Genomic DNA, 16,702 nt, shown 5'->3' on the forward strand with positions numbered 1-16,702 from the left:
ATTGTACCCATATCGGGAATCGAACCAGGGTCTTCGGCGTGACGAGCGAACACTTTAACAACGACCGCCCCTGTAATAAAGAGGATGAAAACTTTGTAAGCGTGTGTTTCTGTGTTATATTGTGAGTTTTTTGTATCTTTATTGCAGACACAACCGTTCTGGATTCACCTCTGAGAGTTGGTCTATAGTAAGGCGCCAATATCTGAAAGTAGGGCGCCAATAATGAGAGTGGGTCACCCATATGCAAATCTAGGTCGTCAATACACGACACGAATGATATGAGCTTCTCATTTCAGCGCATTGGAGGGAAATGTGTCAATATAAAAAAAATTCTGTAGAGAATGATATTCGTTCATTTAATCATTAATGCATTATGGAGCTTTTATCTCTGTTATCTATGTTGTGTCAGCTCTGTTTTGATAAACAGAGTTCATGTTAGAAAAGCATCTGGCTGAATTTCATCAGCCCTTCAACGCGACCCATTTCATCAAGAGCTGACCACACACACGTCACAGCCAATCAGAGTACCACACCTATCCCGTACGTGATCCGTACATGATCCGTACATGATCCAAGTCAATAGCTGTCGTTTAGTTTCGACTGGAGGGAACACTGCTGAAAAAACGGAAACCATTTGATTCTTCTGAGGACGAGCGGAGATCACAATGACCAGCAAAAGTAGGTAATAAACTATATTTATAACAGTTATATCACACGAAAGTGAAGATGATGTGGGCTTTATCGCCGCGTTCGAGAGTATTGCACGTATATAGCGACGTGCATGCACAAGTGTGTGTGTGCGTGTGTGTTCGCGTGTGTGTGTAACAACAAGTACCATCTGTTAACGTTTTATGGTATGACGCGGACGGGGATCGAACCACCGACCTTCGACTTTCCGGGCAGGCGCTCTACCACTAGACCACAGGGGCGGACCTCTGTCATACGAAGAGTAAGATTGTAGTCAACAGTTCATTCTACATTTAAAAGAAGCAGTTGCAATTGCAGGCTGTTTGCTGAACGTGTATCCCTGAATATTGGGTGTATTCCTATAAATATTGGGTGTATTACTATGAATATTGGGTGTATTCCTTTAAATATTGGGTAGAGAGAGAGAGAGAGCCGAAGACCCGGGTTCGATTCCCGACATGGGCACAATGTGTGAAGCCCATTCCTGGTGTCCCCCGCCATGATATTGCTGGAATATTGCTAAAAGGGGCGTCAAATCAAACTCACTCACTCACTCACTTATCAATATGCTGATGTACAGCTTTAAATATGAGCTCACTGTGGTCAGATCTGAAATGCCACATATAGGAGCATCGGTACGTTAATCACAATTCAACGATCAACGCCATATCGTACAAAGATGTCTGTGCAGAGTTGCGTCCCTTGGGCACGCCAGAAACCTATGATTGTGGGTTCGAATCCCGGTTCGCCCCCACTATGTTTCTAGGTTTGTCAGCACCATACCCGTGCTCGTGGGTTTCACCGAAGTGGTAAACGTCTGAGACCTGCATCACTTCGGGCTTTCCTCCCACATTAAGCTGACACGCCGTGATATAACTGGAATACTGTTAAAAGCGGCGTTAAACCCAACTCACTCACTCACTCACTCGTACAAAGATGTGAATAACATTTGGTTGTTAATTAAACATAAACATTCAAGTAAATAGTGGTAAGAATTTCAACAAGCACATGACGGGTTAGTGTTAAGATACACTCAGTACAGATCATAATTTAGTCCACTACATGAGTGTCGTGAAAATATCAATCTTCTATCCCGTAAGAGAAAAACAAACTGGCCGAATTGTATAATTTATCTTCTGTATATGTGATTTAGATTGGCATAATGATGTACAGGGTCTTACACCCAGTGGTGTAATGAGAAAGTTGTCACGTCGTTAAAGAAATGGAGATGGAGATGGTGATGGAGATCTGTGGACAGGTCCTTCTCAAACAAACCATAGCTTCTAACTGTATTGCCATTTGAATGACCGAATCATTGTACTGCATATAAGTAAAGAAGAATGTTTAAAGAATATAGGTCTCTTGATTGTTTGTTTGTTTGTTGTTTAACGCCGCTCTCAGCAATATTCCAGCTATATGACGGCGGTCTGCTAATAATCGGGTCTGGACCAGACAATCCAGTGAATAACATCATGAGCATCGATCCACGCAATTGGGATACGGTGACTTGCGAGCCTGACCACCCGATCTTAGTCGCTTCTTACGATAAGCATAGTCACCTTTTACGACAAGAATGGGCCTGTTCCCTTTGAAACACAGTGGCAGCGGCAGTTATCATGTCTCGGCCCAAACATTTCTATTGTTGTTGACTCATCTTAGTTGATAAATGCTTAGCTCCGAGCTTATGATGAAACACAGGGACGTCTGTCCACCAGCAGAAACATCGACCCAGTTCAAGTAAATATAATTCGGCAACGCCAGAGAATAACCAGTCTCGATTATCCGCCGATTCCAATGGGCGTAAAAGACAAAATAGCTTTGAAAATTGACGAATCTAGGCACATCACCCCTACGATGACGAACATGGCCGATATTATTACAAAATTTCCCCTAATTACTCTTGCGTAAATACTTTATGCCCTCACTCCCCCTCAACCCCTTTACGGGAATATTTAATGTCAATTTCATGTATACTGTTATTGAGCAGAGTTCTGTTTTACCGCTTCATTCATGAAGTGGGAAATCGGTTCCAATGGAAGAGTGGTCGTTACATCATCATGGAAAGAGCTGGACCGAGTAGACCCTAGTCTAAAGTGATCGAAACATGTTAAGGTTTTAAAAAGGGAAAGATTAATTTTATTAAAAGATAGACAGATTCATCGCGGGGACTTGTGTATGAGCATCACTTAGAAACGCATACCATCACAGACACAGTACATCTAACCCTACATCTTCTGTTTCAAAGGTCTGCTTCAGCGTCTACAAGACAAAGAGGACATTGTTGTGGCGGAGGGATATCTGTTTGAGTTTGAGAGAAGAGGCTTGCTGAAAGCTGGAGCATTTGTACCGGAAGTTGTCATTGAAAGACCGGATCTGGTGAAAAATCTCCATGAGGAGTTTGTCAATGCCGGAAGTGACGTTTGTTTGGCATTTACGGTAATAAAGGATAAAACATGTTTAAGAAATACAATTCCAAAAGAATCTACGTTGTCAAGTTCGCAATCCATCGTACACTATGACTAGGTTTGCAGACATTTCCAGGCATGAATTTCGAGGTTGATAACCAATATTTAAATACTTGACCATATCTCGTGTTGAAAGCATTTCTCTTCATCTTCATAAAATGTTTCAATAGTTTCAAAATGTATAATTTTCAAATATCGTTTTTTTGGGGGAAGATAAACATTTCTAAATTTGCATCATGTATTATTTCCGATATCAAGGATAAGTACTTGAATAGTTTGAATATATGCCCGTACTAAATGATTGAAATATTGGTTTTCAATTTGTTTTATTTTCAAATATACTGGTACTTTTGCCATCGATGATCTTATTATCTCATTAACTACGTATCGCTCAGACTCTGGTTAAACACTACAGTGCAAGCTCACAGTAAATCACTTCCCTTCATCGGGTTGTGCTTCAGACAATGGTGAGTGAGTGAGTTGTGTTTAACGCCGCTTTTAACAGTATTCCAGTTATATCACGGCGTGCCAGCTTAATGTGGGAGGAAAGCCCGAAGTGATGCAGGTCTCAGACGTTTACCACTTCGGTGAAACCCACGAGCACGGGTATGGTGCTGACAAACCTAGTAACAAATGGGGGGGAACCGGAATTCGAACCCACAATCATAGGTTTCTGGCGTGCCCAAGGGACGCAACTCTTCACAGCGAATCGCGGTGAATTAGACGACTGGGCCATCCGTGCCCCTTCAGACAATAGGGGATGGGAGAGTTATAGAGATACCATTACTTTAATATCCTGTACAGATCTATCCTTCCCCGCCCACCATTGGTTATTGTAAAATATATATAAAAAAAGTTAAAAGGGGCCAAAATGCACTTTGGCCCTTTTTGCATATTATTGCATAAATAACATCTATGAGTTCCTGTCTACCTGTAGAAGGGCCGGTCGGGTAGCCTAGTGGTTAAAGCGTTCGCTCGTCACGCCGAAGACCCGGCTTCGATTCCCGACATGGGTACAATGTGTGAAGCCCATTTCTGGTGTCCCCCGCCGCGATATTGCTGGAATATTGCTAAAAGCGGCGTAAAACCATACTCACTCACTCGCTCGCTACCATTCAAAAGTACTTCAATAGTATGTGTTTGTACTTTTAGTAGTAGTTTATCAATCTCACAAGGTAAAACATGGCAAATGCCTGACGGTATAAAAGGGCCAGACATTGGCCCTTTCCACACTAACACAAATTGAAAACGTAAGTTTATTTCCGTTTGTGAATGTTTTTTATAACAACATTTATATCTCTGCTGTCAGATTGCGTTAATGTCTAGGAATTTATCGGTAAAAAAATGTTCATTAACATGCATAATATTATATGTTTTCTTCACTTTTCTCAAAACAGACTCCACATGACATTAGCCCTTATGGTTCTAAGCTCTTCATAAGTATATAACACACATGCGAATACACGTACACATATGCCCAGACACACGTTATAGTCAAGTACTGTGTTGGCCTTGACATCATTCTTGAAATCAAGCCTCAGCTCTCGTCTAATACGCATACATGTTGATTCGTTTACAGTGCAAACATTTATGATTTTTTTCAATGCTTAGAAATGTAGAAACAGATTTTGGTATGTAACTGAGCAATTCACCAATAAATGAAAAAAACACATTTTGCAAGATATATGCAAAACACGCCCATCTATACTGAATGCTCACTGGTTTCCTCGACTATATGTGAACTACACTTAAACATATTTAAGTTTGTAACGTATACTGAACTAGTCAAAACATGTTACATGTGATGGTTTCTGGAGGGTAGTTATTATATCTCAGACAAAACAATAAGAGACATGCAATGTGGCATGCTGTACGTGGTGTTCCGCGTGAACTGCAATGCTCCGCCATGCGCTGTACGTTATTTTGCATAACTTAACATTAATTGTCATTTTTTGAAAATTCGAAATGAAACCCGCTGTTAATTCCAGATGTCACGACCTACTTCGAAGGTATTTCGGTCATATCCCAAATGCGTGGATCGATGCTCATGATGTCAATCACTGGATTGTCTGGTCCAGATTCGATTATTTACAGACCGCCGTCATAGAGGAGAATATTGCTGAGTGCGGCAAACAACAAACAAACAAACAAACAAACAAACAAACATTATCACAGATGTCTAAATGTGGGCGAAACCCACAATCACCGGTATGATGTACAAACCAAATGGCATAACAGGGGCGAGTTTCAACTAATGAGTGATGGGGTTGGTCGTTGCTCATTCTGTCAAGCACTTGTTTGCAAAAATCGGACTTGGTTGTTTACAGATCACCATGACATAGGAAACATTTTCAGGACATCGACAATTTATTTATTTATTTTTCTTCAAGGTTATTATTACTTGTAAATACCAGAATAATTTATTTTTTTCAAGAAAGGTCTTTTTCCTTTTACAGTACTACGGTCACAGAGAGAAACTGAGGGTTATCGGCCGTGAAGGTGACCTTGAGAAGTTGAACAGAGATGCGTTGAAGATCGCGAGGCAGGTGGCAGACGACACCGGGACACTGATGGCTGGAGATCTCTGCAACACGACGGTGTACAGGAAGGATAACAAGGAAGCGATTGAGACGACGGAAGCCATGTTTAAAGTGAGTGTGAGACGACGGAAGCCATGTTTAAAGTGAGTGTGAGACGACGGAAGCCATGTTTAAAGTGAGTGCGAGACGACGGAAGCCATGTTTAAAGTGAGTTCGAGACGACGGAAGCCATGTTTAAAGTGAGTGCGAGACGACGAAAGCCATGTTTAAAGTGAGTGCGAGACGACGGAAGCCATGTTTAAAGTGAGTGCAAGACGACGGAAGCCATGTTTAAAGTGAGTGCGAGACGACGGAAGCCATGTTTAAAGTAAGTGCGAGACGACGGAGGCCATGTTTATAGATATATTCTTGTGTTTAGATAAACGTATTTGTCAACATCAGTTGATATTGTTTGTTTGTTGTTTAACGCCTTGTTTAACTTGTTTAACTGAACATCATTCCAACTACTTTCGAGCTTCTCGCTGACCAGGTTGATGCATGCCATCGCATCCCAAATGTATGTGTATTATACCAGAGCTAAAGCTTGATTTCAGCGGTGATGTCAAGGCCAGCACGCCACGTTACTGACGCGGGGGTAGTTCATTACGAAAAACGGGATCGGGTGGTCACACTCGCTGACTTGGTTGATGCATGCCATCGTATCCCAATTGCGTAGATCGATGATCATGATTTCAAGCACTGGATTGTCTGGTCCAGACTCCATTATTTACAGGCCGCCGTCAAAAAGCTGAATAGTGCGGCGTTAAACAACAAACAAACAAACAAACAAACAAACAAACTATCTAACACAGAAATACAACTTAGAACATTTGGATTGCTTATTCAACTGTAAAGACAATAATTCCTTCGAGGAATGTCAAAGTGAGAATGCCATTATCCCATCTTAGACTGAACGAGATGAAGTTCGAAAACTTCTTACAGAAACTAAGCATGTCAAACACGTATTTACGACTGACCAACCATCTGCTTATATTTTGTTTGTTTGTTTATTTGTTGTTTAATGCCGTACTCAGCAATATTCAAGCTATTTGACGGCGGTCTGTAAATAATCGAGTGTGGACCAGACAATCCAGTGATTAACTTCATCGATCCTCGCGATTGGGATAAGATTATATGCATCAACCAAGTCAGCGAGCCTGTCCACCGGACTCCGTTAGTCGTCTTTACGATAAGCATAGTCGCATGGGTTGCTGAAGACCTATTCTACCCCGGATCTTCCTCGGGTATTCTGCTTAATATCTAGATGCTAAAAGACTTAGGAGAGTTCCTTGCCAAAGGGACATCCGAATCACGCTATAAATTGTGAAAATCTTGTGAGAATAGTACAAAATAAAATAATATACTTCATCGATTCCCAATATGGGTACAATGTGGAAAGCCCATTTCTGGTGTTCCCCGCCGTGATATCGCTGGAATACTGCTAAATGCGACGTAAGACCATACTCGCCAACTGACTGGTGTATTTCAGGAAATGACACAATAATATAAGATTGCCTTTTTATCTTCAGGAACAAATAGAGTGGGCGGTGGAGGAAGGAGCTGACTACGTTGTTGGAGAGAGTTTTAGTGAACTAGGGGAGGCAATGCTTGCCCTTGAGTGCATCAACAAATATGGAAATGGTGAGATTTATTCTAAAATGAATAAATATTATTTCAAAATGGCATGACGTCTAAAGATACAGCAACACACTGACGTGTCTTTCCAGGACTCCCGGCAGTCATAAGCTTTATTTCCCATGCCGTGGACAATACGTCAGACGGTTTGGCGTTCGGCGTCGCCTGCCGCAGGCTTGAAGAAGCAGGAGCGGCTGCAGTTGGGTTGAACTGTGGGCGTGGTCCCAAGACGATGCTGCCTCTCATTAGGGAGATCAGACAGGCCTGCAAGGTAGGAAACATTCCATAAGAGACAGAAATTTACGGTCAGATAATTGGTTATTCCACGTGGCGGACACATTAATCCAAAACAAATGCAGACTATTCTGAAACACATTTATATTGCCAGGGTCCATACACTAAATCGTCTGTAAGTACGATTGAGGACAATAATTTGTTGTCATGTGAAAAACATGGATCTTTACACGTGTTGAACCAAAAGGGTCAATACGATAAGCGACATGACCTCATCTTACATTCTTATATGGATTCTACAGCTCTTTTGCTACCTCTTGAAATTAAACTTGACTTGATGATTGCACTGATGATAATTACAGATATTTAACTAATGATATTTTTTTTTAATAACGGATATATATCAGATGGTTTGGACAGACCTAGGTTCCTCTCTGACCAGCAATCTAACAAATTTGGCAAAATATATAATATTCGAGGACCGCCTCCGTGGTCTAATGGTAGAGCGTCCGCCAGGAGATCGGAAGGTCCGGGGTTCGATCCCCGACCGCGTCATACCAAAAGACGTTAAAAGATGGTACTTGTTGTTACCCTGTCTGGCGCTCGGCATTAAGGGGCTAAAACAAGGACTGGTCGGCTCGGAGTCAGTATGCTGTGTCTGAGTGGGGTATTCATGTTAAACTGTGGCATGGTATCTCAGTGTGCTAGCACTATAAATCGGCATCAGTCCGGACTAGTACAAGCAGCCACACACACACAAAAACGTGCATGCACGTCGCTATATAAGTGCAATAATCTTGGACGCGACGTTAAACCCCATTTCACCTCACCTCACTATTTTTCGATTATTGAATTTGCACATTATAAACTGTCGATGTCATACTGACAAGGGAATAGACAATTATACATCGGTTGGGCTTAATGGGTGCAGTGTAAGTGATTATATCATAGAATCATGTTGGTGATTTGAGTATGTTCTGTCTTTAAGTATTATTTCAAGAAGTGAATCAGAACATCTTCCTATAGCATTTTATCTTTCTACGAATATTGATTAATCAGAGAGGTCAGTCCAGGTGACCCTATGGTTAGTATTAAGTATTCATGGAATGAGGTCTTAAGAGGCGACTAACGGGATCGGGTGGTCAGGCTCGCTGGCTTCGTTGATGCATGTCATCGATCCCAATTGCGTGCATCAATGCTCATGATGTTAATCACTGGATTGTCTGGTCCAGACTAGGTTATTAACAGACCGCCGTCATATAGCTGGTATATTGCTGAGTAAGGCGTTAAACAACAAACAAACAAACAAAAAACATGGAATGGGGTAAGAGGTCATTATTCACTGAAGTGGTAGCAGTGTAATAGAAATTTGAGCATGCGGTACATACATTGATCACGGAATTAAACTAATCGCATATATCTGTATGTGATCAGCTGATTGTAGGAAACGTTCTGTAAGATTCTGTAAGGATTTGTATGATGTTAAATGTGAATGTTTTAAACAACAGAGATGTCATTCTTTCGTAAATATATTCACAAAGTATCTCTTCAGCACTATCTTGCTACAAGAAATAGGTATAAAGCTGTATGTAGGAATGGTAAAGTTACTTTTGAAATTTAACGTCAATCTAAATTGATATATTCATTGACGGATTTCAAAACGTTTTGGTACAAAGTTCAAGCTTTATCAGGTACTAAGTATAAAAACAATATCATTTCAGAGACTTGGTACGATTATTTTAATGACCTGTACAGTATTGCAGAACCAAACATATCTACTTCTTTTGAAGAGTACAAAAATATTGAATACTAAGGGATGAATATACTGATCCTAATTGGGTTCTGTTACTGATGATATATATATTATGATTCTTAATGGCAGACTAACGTTTTGGCCAGATGCAGTAGGAAACAAATATAAAGAACAGACAGGATCTAGAGCTGGATATTCCACATTGGACAATGTTGTCATTTTACGAGCTTCAATTAGACTCTCTAAAAGAGAGGTAACGTATGTGCATGTTTTGTCGATTTCGCAAAGGCATCATCTTCCCGAGGCAAGAGAGGTATCAGATCGCCAATAAGATTCAACCTCTCGTATGACTTGCATTTGCTTCAAACAAAGCGCTGGCACCCAGTCAAGACGATCTGGTCGATAATCAAGATCTATATTGGGATAAAATGAGTCTTACATCACGAAGTGCATCAAATCACGTGAGCACCTTGATTAAAAACATGAAAAGATTTAGAAAATATCTGTTTACAATGAGTTGGCGGTGCACATGCTTTGCAAATCCTGCAGTCGACCGAAATCTGCATGACACTTTACGAACCGGATTTCGATTTCGGTGCGCGATTTTGATTTGACTATGCATAGACTCGTTAGTCCAGCCAAAATGTAACTCGTTAATACCAGCCTTTCAAAGGCATTTGATTCCGTTGAAAGAAAATATATTGGCCGAAAACAACTATTTATACTCAAAGAATATCTTATATCTGTTACAATCAAAACGATTCGAGTCTGATTAGCTCATTTCAGTGCAAGTTCAGTTCATTTAAAGGCATGTTTCAAAAGTAGAACAATATTTGCACATCTTGGAACCTTAAATGTTGTAGGAAATGAATGCCATTTTATGATTGTGTGTAAACTCCATCTTCAATCAAGAAACAAATATATTCCAAAGAAGTTGACATCTTATCCAAATATCAATTTGTTTTGCCTACCCATGTCAACCTCAAATGTTATATACTCTGCTTACAAAGAAACGCAAAAGTAGTAATATCGTAAATATCTGACAGAGTGTTGCCAATATCCATACGAAATGAATGCCAAAAATGAATTCATCATTTCTGCATGGATTTGGATTGATTTGTGTGAAATTAGGTACCGCAGAAAATTTGGTGAAAAGATGAAAAAATCGCAAAAAAACACAACCATGTGAGAGCCTGCCGCCGAAACACACAAACATGACATGCACGTGCAACATGAGTCGTTGAGCTATGAAAACGTTGGGTTTTCATTTGCATGCCGTCACAATCTTACAATATGTGAACAGCGAAAACATGCCACGACTGACGGAACAACGGCCATCGGCTGACTGCATACAGGCGAATCATCTTCGGTCGTTGGCAGGGTTTTTCCACGTAGCACCATTACAAGACTGATGCACCGTTATCAAACGAGCGGAACAAAACGTGATCATGACCTCCCTAGACCCGGCCGACAAGGTTTCACAGCTAGAGCACAGAACAGATTCATACGGCTACGTCACTCACGTGAAAGAACAACCACGGCCCCCAACTACGGCAATACAGGATTGCGATGTGTGCCAATTTTGAACAATCACTTACAATCTGTTGATTATTTATATGATAATATACATCTAAAATCACTTTCGCGTATTATTTTTTGCAGAGTATATATTGGTCCTATTTAGGGCTAATGGCTTCTCAGTTTGCCATTAATAACCAATTTGAATGTAAAATTGGTATTAGCAATGATAATTCTGGCACATATTGCCAAACTGAAATTGAAGCTCTTGAGCATATTTGATCCTCTTGTATTATGGCTGTCAAACTGGTGCCACGCTTCTAAAATTGGTACAACCATAGACTGACCTCTTAAATAGATCTGAAACAAGTAACCGACCTACTTGGAGACCCTAACCAAAATTGGGGCGGTCGGGTAGCCTGCTTGTTAAAGCGTTCGCTCGTGACAACGAAGACCCGGTTCGATTCCCGACATGGGTACAATGTGTGAAGCCTATTTCTGGAGCCCCCCTCCGTGATATTGCTGAGATATTGCTAAATGCGGCGTAAAACCATACTCACCCACTCCCAACCAAAATTCATTATTCAATAATCTTCTTGTGGTAATCAAAGAATATACACTACTCAGAAGAAGTTAAAGAACATCGGTTCTTTCATATCATTATGGATAATCTGTTATGTCATGTCTCGAATATGCAGACATGTGTTTTTGTTTCTAGGGGCCTGTTATGGCGCTGCCAGTACCATACCGGACGTGTACAGAACAGCCTACCTTCCAGTCTCTCAAAGATCCAGCGACAGGTAGGTGCTATGTCTTTGTTTCTGTCCGTCCAGTGATTAAGCTGGAATATGTACAAGTATGTGGTAGGAAAGCCCGAAGTGATGCGAGTCTTAGACGTTTACCACTTCGGTGAAACCCACGAGCACGGGTATGGTGCTGATAAACCTAGAAACATAATCGGGGCGAACCGAGATTCGAACCCACAATCATAGGTTTCTGGCGTGCCCAAGGGACGCAACTCTACACTGGGAATCGCGGCGCCTTAGACGACTGGGCCACCCGTGACCCCGGTTCTCTTCAGGTCACTGGCAGTTGTTTACAACTTGGAACACGTGATGTTATTGTTTGACGATTTCAACATGTTATCTTGCTTGATCGTTGATGGTCTCGTTTCATTAAGTCTCTGAATGTACATACAGCTAGGTTTTTTGTTTATTCAAGACCCCAGACCTTCTTGCCCCTTCGTTTCATTCGTTATCTGCAATCTGAAATCCTCTTTTTTAACGTCGGACCCTAGCAAGCTTTGAAAAGTATGAGCCATTGAATATTTTGTAAAACGTTTTAACTCATGTATGATTCAATGTAGTCTGTCTTACAGACCCTGATACAAATATGTATCGGGCTGCAAGTCTATAATGTTTGGCAAGTCTAGATTACCGTAGTATCAGGAAGAGAGTCACTGGGCTCCCTTTTATTATATTTTTATTAAGATAACTGAACAACTGTTTTTTTCTGTACGATATGTTCATTTCAGAGACTAGATGTTAGTCTAGATTCAATGTGTCTGTTAGATGTATGATGTCGTTTCCGGTTTTTATTCATTCACTCATTCATTCTTTAAAGGAAAGAGGGCTTTTCCGGTTGACCTTCCTGCGCATGCCTGTGGACGAAGTGAAATTGCCGACTTTGCCCGAGAAGCCAAATCCCTGGGCGTGCAGTATGTGGGACTATGTTGTGGCAACGCTTCTCACTACATCCGGGTGGTGGCGGAGGAATATGGGCGTCGACCCCCCGCCAGTAGATACTCCCCCGATATGTCCCAGCACTTTATTTTTGGGAAGAACAAAAGCAGCGAGGATCCTTACCAGCAGGCGCTCAAAATGAAAGTTACAGGGAGTTAGTTTTTACCGTCTGTACTTTAAGGATGTCGCTTTGACGCTTTTATTTAACTATGGATGTATATCTTTATTGATTGTCATTGCACAAATAAAATCCCTTTCATCAGGGGTTACCTGTTTTAGATTTTGAAGAACCTTTTTGAGTGAGTGAGTTGGGTTAAACGCCGCTTTAAACAGTATTCCAGTCACATTACGGCGTGTCAGCTTAATGTGGGAGGAAAGCCCGAAGTGATGCAGGTCTCCGACGTTTACCACTTCGGTGAAACCCACGAGCACGGGTATGGTGCTGACAAACCTAGAAACATAATCGGGGCGAACCGTGATTCGAACCCACAATCATAGGTTTCTGGCGTGCCCAAGGGACGCAACTCTGCACAGCGAATCACAGAGCCTTAGACGACCGGGCCACCCGTGCCCCCAGAACCTTTTTGAACCAGTATCGGTTGTTGGGGGAAATATTCTAACCCGGTTTCGACTCCCCACGCGGGTACAATCAAGCAAGAAATCAAATATACTATATGATACGTAAGAGTGAAATACTTTTGAACGCTACGTTAATTCCCAATTTCTTGGTTTCTATTGTGTATGTCCAGGCATATATAAAAGACAAAGTTTTGATTTACCAGTTGTAGATCAACGACACCCAGAATATAAAGAATAGTAACACTGGCAAAGTGTTGAACAGAAACCTTAACAACAGAAGGTATCTCAGTGAAAACGAAAATAAACACATGAAATCACAACCATAACTATATACGGCAAATTGTTCAATATTGCTTAGAGTGAGTGAGTGGTAGTTTTATGTCAACTCTGACCTTGCGGTAACACACAGACGGACGACTAAATCGACTTCGGAAATCGAGCCAGGACCAGTCGCTCACGAGGCCGACAAGCTATCCATTGTGCTATCCCGCCGCCATAATTGTTTCCAAGGTTCCAAGTGGACGTGAAACTACGACGCACTCAAAAACAATAATAAACAATTTACCGTGTACAACTATGGTTGTCATTTTCGGCGATTACTCTCGTTTCTGGTCCCGTGAAGATCCGGTTGACTTAGTCATCAGCATCCAATGCTTGCCGTAAGAGGCCACTACAGGGATCGGGTAGTAAGGCTCGCTGACTTGATTGTTGTATGACATCGTATCCCATTTTCATAGATAGATGCTCTTGATGTCAATCACTGGATTGTCTGGTCCAGACTCGTTTGTTTACAGACAGCCGTTGGAATACTGCTGAGTGCAGTGTTAAACAACAAACAAAAACTTTCGTTTCTGAAGTCTTCATCTGCCGTCATAAAGCATATAAGCTTAAGATATCAGGGTGTAATGGTCAAGATTTTTATTTCCATTTTCTATCAATTATGATAGCTCAATTGGTTAAGGAGGTATAAAATCTAGTTTCTAGAATTTGCACAAATTATCTATTGCATATAACAACAGTATTTTACAGTATTAAATAATTGTTATGGTTAGGATGTTTATTTAATTTCCTGGTTTTGAATGTTATGTTTCATTTTTTATCATGTGCCAAATTTATGTCAACCTTAATAAGAGGGGAGATAATCACAGATTGTCGTGGTCATGTCACCATGTGTTTTAAAGGGCAAGTTCACACGGAAATGAACCATTTTTTCTTGTACTTTTTCCACATTAAAAGTGTTAACATAGAAGTGTCATAGACAAAAATATAAAAACATCATATTTAATTAACATATTTTTTGCACTAAAACGATTTATATTTTTCACATTTACCAAGTGTTCTATTTCCATAACAAAAACACCATGGCTTATGTCCCTTGCAATATGACGTCATTGGTGCCAATTGATAAACATTATGACGTCATCATGCTTTGTTAGAGCCGCTTCACGTGGTGTAGGTACAGTTTTGTGATTCTAGCATCTCAGATGCCAGCCAGAATTGTGTTATGCTGAGTCACCTTGCGCCCGAGTGTGTCGTAGACCATGTTGTTTTACCGCAAACTGGTCCTTGATATCTTTTGCGTTGAGAATAGACAGGGACCCAGTTGAATTGGCACCAATTACGTCATAATCTAAGGGGGATAACTCAGGCCTATTTCGCTCGTAAAACGAAGGCCTCATAACGGCATATCACTTTCACACTATTGTGAGCTTCCTACTTTCACTGTGAAAAAAATGAGTGTATATTTTCAAACACAGATACTAACTAATTCTAAAATTGCGTTTTGTTTAGAAAAAGAAAGAAAGTGATTTTTGCGTGTACACTTCCCCTTTAAGCAACATGCATGAGGAAGTCATGCTAGGAGCCAGTGAGGTCTAAAGTAATGGTAAGGCACATATATTAACGCATTTGAAAATTCATCAATAGGAATTTGTTTATAAATGCATCTTCTTAATTTCTACCATACATAATTCTTCATAATTTTGGGTTTGTGGCTTATTTAGACATGGTTTACGGAAATATGTCCTAGACTTCAACTTTTGTTCATATATATTCTCATTACCTAAAGTTGTTATGAAAGGTATATGCAATATTAATCTTCCTGTTTATTTAGTGCAGTTAAGGCATTGTTTTTGCACATTTTATTGGACTACTATGTACTTAGCGCAATTTCAAGGTTTGTGCTGCTGTATTTTACCTTATTGTTAAATGTGTATGCCTTTGTGAAGTAAACAAGCCCAACCTAGTATTTTACTGCTGTATTATGAAGTTAATGTGTAACTTAAGGAAATTTAAAAGCCATATACTCAATGAAATCCTTTCTATCTGTTACAGTCAATCTAATGTTTGAAAATGAGAAACGAGATAAAGAAAAGAATAAAGAATCAAGATTATTGGTTGGAATTTCATGTTGTAATCAACACATGGGGTTGTAAACGAGATTATGTCGTAACATCTCATCTTTCTCATCTTTTGACAGAAGGTAGTGAATTACAGTAAACTACGGTTATAACGAACTTAAAGGGACTACTATTTTTAGTTCGTTATAACCGTAGTTCGTTATAAGCATAATTATATACAGCATAACTACAGCAAATAGTCGGGACTGAAAAGTTAGTTCGTTATATCCGTCAGTTCGTTATAAGCGTGTTCGTTATAACCGTAGTTTACTGTAGCTTAAAGAGGGCCACCGCAATTTCCAAAGTATGAAATAGGAACTTTAAGTTTGAGATTTCCAGCTGTCCAGTTTCCACGGAAGTAAGAAGCTGTGTAGAGCATTCAATCTTTCCATCTTTACGAAATAAAGGGATGTGGATGGGTATGTGTGTCTTAGACTTCTACGGTGTCACAATTCGCTGGGCAGAGTTGCGTCCCTTGGGCACACCAGAAACCTATGATCGTCGGCTCGAATCCCGGTTATGTGTCTGGTATTGTCAGCACCATACCCATGCTCGTGGGTTTCACCAAAGTGGTGATATGCATCACTTCGGGCTTTCCTCCAGCAGAAAGCTGACTCGCTCTGATCTAACTGGAATACTGTTAAAAACAGCGTTCATCCCAACTCACTCACTCACTAAAAAATAAAGTTTAAAAGATATCAAGAGTCATGCGGACCAATGTGCTTGTGTGGTTGTTCGTGTACTTTTTTATGGTCGGGTAAGTGACATCAGACGTGTCTTTGCCCTGGTGCTAAAGCTTCAAGGCTACGCAATAAACAACAGTCGTGAGGATAAGTAAGTGGAAAGTCAGTGTATTGTGCTTACACAGTAAGACGCTGCAGTACTGACTATTGATTGATTTTTACCGCAATACCACAGTATGCCTAAAAGACGTTAACCGAATACAATACTAGTCACCCTTTACCCTTTGCGTGGTGATGGCACGTGAGAGTATTCTGTGATCTAGGGATGGGTGGTGATGGCTCGGGACTGTATTCTGTGATCTAGGGAGGGGTGGTGATGGCACGGGAGTGTATTCTGTGATCTAGGGAGGGGGTTGGTGATGGCGCGG

The 16,702-nt window shown here is 40.7% G+C and overlaps 1 protein-coding gene across 2 annotated transcripts; it reads left to right on the forward strand.

Annotated features, from left to right (window-relative positions):
* The first annotated feature begins 487 nt into the window (after positions 1–487).
* On the forward strand, positions 488–12,817 carry LOC139445633 (betaine--homocysteine S-methyltransferase 1-like). 2 transcript variants are annotated; one of them, XM_071226810.1, is made up of 7 exons: positions 488–678; positions 2,933–3,123; positions 5,609–5,803; positions 7,261–7,372; positions 7,459–7,637; positions 11,590–11,671; positions 12,495–12,817. In XM_071226810.1, exons 1-7 carry the CDS (start codon positions 666–668, stop codon positions 12,770–12,772), a joined length of 1,050 nt encoding a protein of 349 aa, XP_071082911.1. In that variant the 5' UTR covers positions 488–665; the 3' UTR covers positions 12,773–12,817. The 2 variants fall into 2 exon arrangements, with proteins under 2 accessions (XP_071082911.1, XP_071082912.1); XM_071226811.1 differs by lacking the exon at positions 11,590–11,671.
* Positions 12,818–16,702: the final 3,885 nt, after the last annotated feature.

The sequence above is a fragment of the Haliotis cracherodii genome, unplaced genomic scaffold, assembly GCF_022045235.1.
Source record: "Haliotis cracherodii isolate W230 unplaced genomic scaffold, xgHalCrac1.p SCAF_6, whole genome shotgun sequence".
Lineage (NCBI taxonomy): Eukaryota > Metazoa > Mollusca > Gastropoda > Lepetellida > Haliotidae > Haliotis > Haliotis cracherodii.

Excerpts from the sequence above, each read along its gene's own strand:
- LOC139445633 (XM_071226810.1), top strand. Across the intron at positions 5,804-7,260 it reads CGACGGAAGCCATGTTTAAA|GAACAAATAGAGTGGGCGGT; the intron begins GTGAGTGTGAGA and ends TTTTATCTTCAG. Across the intron at positions 7,373-7,458 it reads CATCAACAAATATGGAAATG|GACTCCCGGCAGTCATAAGC; the intron begins GTGAGATTTATT and ends GTGTCTTTCCAG.